This window comes from Crocodylus porosus, unplaced genomic scaffold, assembly GCF_001723895.1.
Source record: "Crocodylus porosus isolate Cpor-Errol unplaced genomic scaffold, CroPor_comp1, whole genome shotgun sequence".
Classification (NCBI taxonomy): Eukaryota; Metazoa; Chordata; order Crocodylia; family Crocodylidae; genus Crocodylus; species Crocodylus porosus.
Window position 1 is genome coordinate 47,985,973 of NW_017728947.1, and position 4,743 is coordinate 47,990,715.

At 47.5% G+C, this 4,743-nt stretch overlaps 1 protein-coding gene across 2 annotated transcripts in view; it reads left to right on the forward strand.

Annotated features, from left to right (window-relative positions):
* The window catches only part of GALNT16 (polypeptide N-acetylgalactosaminyltransferase 16), a 149,781-nt gene that overhangs the window by 96,850 nt on the left and 48,188 nt on the right, over positions 1–4,743 (forward strand). For both annotated transcript variants that reach the window (XM_019552007.1, XM_019552006.1), the window contains exon 3: positions 3,630–3,728. In XM_019552007.1, coding sequence (XP_019407552.1) covers positions 3,630–3,728 — 99 coding nt within the window. The remainder of the gene's footprint in view (positions 1–3,629; positions 3,729–4,743) is intronic.

Here is a 4,743-nt window from a genome sequence, read left to right on the forward strand (position 1 = left end):
GGCGGGGCAGCCATGACAGGGGCTGTGAGAGTGGGCAGGGGTTGGAGGATATTCAGGGGGGCTGGGGCCTGGGGCCTGGTGGGAGTCCCCCTATGGTTCCTTCTGCCCTCCTCCAGACCCCCCTTCCCTGCCCCCTACTTAGCAGCACAGAGTCTGGGACCAGCTCCCTGAGGCAGTGAGTGGGGACTGCCCAAATCTCAGAAGCTTTCTGAATCCTTTGCAAATTGATTCAGAGAGCTTCAAATCAATTCAGACCTTTTTATTTGTCTCCTGATTCAATTCAGAGATTCACCCACCAAACTGGGCTGAATCTTCTCTGAATTGAATCAGCATCCATAGTTTCGCACAGCCCTAGTAGCTTTCATTTCACTCCATGGAGATTCCTCTGGACTATTGGCCTTTGGAAAGATGGTCATTGCTGTCTAACAGTTTTCATAGGGAGGGACATTGGGAAGGATCCTCAAGGCTTTGATAAACACTTTTCTCCCAGATTGAAAGAGTCTGTTTAGATTCTTGCATTATTGATTTTCAATGAGCAGTGCTGCTCTCATCCAACTTAGGTTGTTCCAGCCTCACTTCTTTTCTTGTCTCAGCTCTTTGTTTATTGGTAACCACACATTCCACATCCAGACTCCAAACTGGAATCTTGGGACAGAGCGCATTGAGTTCAATGGTTACCTGCAAAACAGACTTGATGAGACACAGGAGAAAAATAGACTGGCAGAGTTATGGGAATGACTCCTTCTCCCTTTTAACAACCCTTGCTCACTGGGGATATAAGGAACCCTGGCAAAAGTTTACTCCAGGCTAACTCTTGACTTTGAGTGCAAGCGCAAATGGATATCTGACATTTCAGTCAAGTCAGGTGAGAGGGCATTTTTCATTTAAAGGAGCCTAACTCATCTCCTCAGTGCTTTCACTCTGGCTGGTAGAGAAGCACATTCTTCTTCTTGAACAACCTTCCATTTGGTGACACTGCAGTCTCACTAATCATTTTGATGTTGGTATTTTCCCAGGGATGAGGGGGGCAGAAATCACTTTCCATTGCCAGCAGGGATGTTACTATTTGAAAAAGAAACCCCTGTGCATGGGGCAGATGCAATGACGATAGCTGCTTTTCCTTCTGCAGAGGCTGGCCTCCAAGGGCCTGTCTATACTGAATCAGTGGTAGGTCTTCAAGAGGACAGGACTGAGCACACCTTACCCATGACCTGCCCCAAAGTTGCTGACTTGTTACACAAATTGCCAATTGCTCAAATCACGAGTGATACTTTATAAAGGGGGATAAGGCAAGGTGCTACCTTTATTGATTACATGAGTTAGACATAGAGGTTCAGGCACACCGTTCATACAAACGCACAAAAATCATCATACACATCATTACACACAGGCATACACATACACAAAACAACCATTTCATCTGCACATACACCAGATATAGTTACCAGCAATAGTTGCTCAATATCAGCCCAGAGTGGCCAACCCAGGCTTATTGAGTAGATGATGATGATTTGAAGATAGCAGATTTAAAGATAACAGCTGGAGCGGGGTGAACAGATGTGCTCTGATAAAACAGCAATAGAGAAAGAAACTCACCCAACCTGGCATTTTCAAAGTGGTTTTTTTAATAGGGATTAGCATCCTCTGTTTCAGTGCTTTGGGGTTTTTCCATACCCAGCTTCTGTTTTTGTGGTTGTTCTTCTTTTGTCTTCAGCTTATCTTAGCCTTGGAGTGTTTTGTTGCCTGTCTGGCAGAATTTCTTCTTCTGTTATCTCCTTTGTGCCTTTGAGCTTCAAAGGGATTCTTCAGGTGTTTGTTAGTTACTGGTTGGTAACTTACATTTGGTGCCTTGTTGCTTACATAAACAGTTGAATCTTCTTCTTCCATCTCTATGCCATTCTCTCACCATTCACCCTCTTACACACACTCATACATACAGGCTATGCAAAGTTCATCCACTTATGTCAAGCAGAAGGCTATAAAATGGAGTTTTCAAGTTGCTTACAGGACAAGACTAACATGGTTACATTTCACTATTATTACACTCTGTGTTAACATCAGCCACATTAGTTCAGTTCATGCTACAGACCCCCCACATACTCAGCACCTCTGCCCACCCACTTGAGTCTGCTGACATTCCCCAGGGCTGAAAGCTCCCTAGCAAGGCTGCTTTAACCTTGTCCTTTTCTTGAGCTTGTGGCTGCCAGCAAGTCTGAGAGGAGCCAATGGGGACAAGATCAGAGCAGCCTCACTCAAAATTCCAGTGAACTTGAGGGCAGAGGAGGTATATGCTTAGTCCTATCCTCCATGAGATCTGCTGCTAATGTGGTATAGACAAGCCCAAGTGTTTTATAGACACAGATCAATGATACCTCCCCACTCTGCTCAGTAGCAGGTATACATTATCCTTGTTTTACACTTGAGAAAATTGAGTTTAAGGATATGGACATGCAGACGATTTATTTTGAGATGAAAGGGGTCAGGGCCTTACCATGTATCAGCTGTGCTATGATAACTCCCCATAGCCATGCTCTTACCTTGTGACATGCAGTTGACATGCACTAAAGTCTTGCCTTCTTTTTGCCCTGAGGTAGATTTCTCATTTGTCCACTCCTTAAATGACACATTAAGATCACAGAAGGCACAGACAGAAGTGCAGCTTCCAGGTCTAATTCATAGCACTTCTCAGAAAGTGCCATGAGTTAGACCGATCCTCCTGACTCACCATGTTAGCTGTTGGGTCAGGAGGATGAGAGATGGAGCTCCAATTTGGAGCCCATCCAGGAAAAGAGACTGCATCTCTGCAGCCTCTTCCCCAAGTTCTGCCCTGCATCTCCCTGATCCCGTTCTGTCTCAGGATGGGATGGGGAGAAGGCAGAGGAAGAAGGTCCATTCTGGAGTTTCCCCAGCCATGCTGGAGTTGGGGAGTGTGGGGGGAGTGGTTTGGAGCCCCCACCTTGGGGTGGGGGGTAGGATGCTCTAATCCACCCACCCCACCATCCAGCACCAGCTAGGCAACCCCCAGAACAAGTTTCCTCTACTCCCTTCTCCCTCTCCCATTCTGCAAACAGTACCAGGAGCTGTGCTGGGCTGTGTCAGCTAAGCCCTGTTTCTGGCATGTGCAGACAGAAGTTAATGAAGGCACTCCACTTTGGATTGCCTTCATCTGAACCCTCGTATGAGGGTTCAGATTGTGGTGGGATCAGGCTCTTTAAAGTACTCTGCAGTTTTGCACTTGTGGCACCTTTAGAGGCCAGATCAGGTGAAAAATTGTCACTTTTGTTGGCACCTACAAATCAGTGACAAATCCAGAAATGTAGTCCAAAAGTCTTGGGTCTCAGCCCCCTATTTGGACAATTAGTTGTCTCTCACTCCCAGTATTGTGGAGTCAGACTTTAGTGCCTTGGACCACTTTTTCTGTGTAGCTGCTAATGCACTTTTATTTTAGTATGCTTCTTAACTCCATTGCTCTCAGCAGCTCTTCGCCCTCCCTGCTGGAGGCTGAAGTTCGGAGCAGCAAGAGCTCTGTTGCACTTGGTTGTTTTCTCCTTGGAAATGTCAGGCATTTCCCTCAACCTGCTGTTGTCCATTGCATCTAGTTTAACTCGCTTTACTCTCCCACATTACAGATGTGCCTCAGTACACTATGATGCAGATTTGCCGGCAACCAGCATCATCATCACCTTTCACAACGAGGCTCGTTCCACCCTGCTCCGCACAGTGAAGAGGTAGGTGCTTTTAGCAGAAGGGGCTTTTAACCTTTAGGTCTGAAGGAGTGCTAGTCTGGGGATTGAAGAGATCTTTTGGCAATGAGTCAGGGGAGGAAACTTTTCATTCTGCAGGTCCCATAAACTGTGATCCCCTGCTGGTGGCTTCTGGTTTGACCATAAGCTCAGAAATCAGCAAGAGAGAAGGAGGTAGGGTGGCCAGTTGTGTGTATCTACAAAGGTCATGCAGGAACTGAGGGTGTCAAGGGTGTCAGGAGGATAGGTAGACAGGGGGCTTGTAGAGATCATTAACAGCAGGAAGGAGGCTGTTGGGGTTGGGCCTGAAACATCATGGAAGCAACTAGCAAGGGGCACTCAGGCAGCAGAGGGAGGGAATCAGCAGGGTTGACAGAGCCTGCTTGAGGTGTTTTCAGGAAGGGAAGCAAAGGATCTGGAAGGTGATCAAGTGAAATATGTAGCTGGTCCTAACTAGGGCACTAGTATGACTTAACACCAGTAGGCAACCAGAGCCTGTTCCATGGGGGCAGAGAGCAGCACAGACTGTACACCTGTGAGTGTTTTTCAGAGTGAAAGGTGGTAGCATCAGAACCTGGTGAAGAGGCACCTCCTAAGTCTAATAATACATTTAGAGCCTGTCTCTACTGCTTCCACAGGGCAGCCTGCCCACCACCACCTGCTGCACATGCACCAAACTCAGAGAGGAGACTGTAGACTGCTCTCAAGTGTTATGTCTCTGGCATACTTGATGGCAGCAGCGAGGGGCACCCTCAGGGTAGCTTCACTGCCTGCAGAGGTGGGTGAGGTGTGCTTTTTGGTGGCACACTAAACATCGGGAGGAACAACCGGCACCATACCTACAGGTTAGGGAACTCCCTCTTGTCAACATGGAGGCGGAAAAGGATCTTGGGGTCATCACTGACTCCAAGATGAACATGGGCCGGCAGTGTGGGGAGGCAGTTAGGAAGGCCAACCGCACCTTGGCATGCATCCACAGATGCAACTCGAGCAGGTCCAA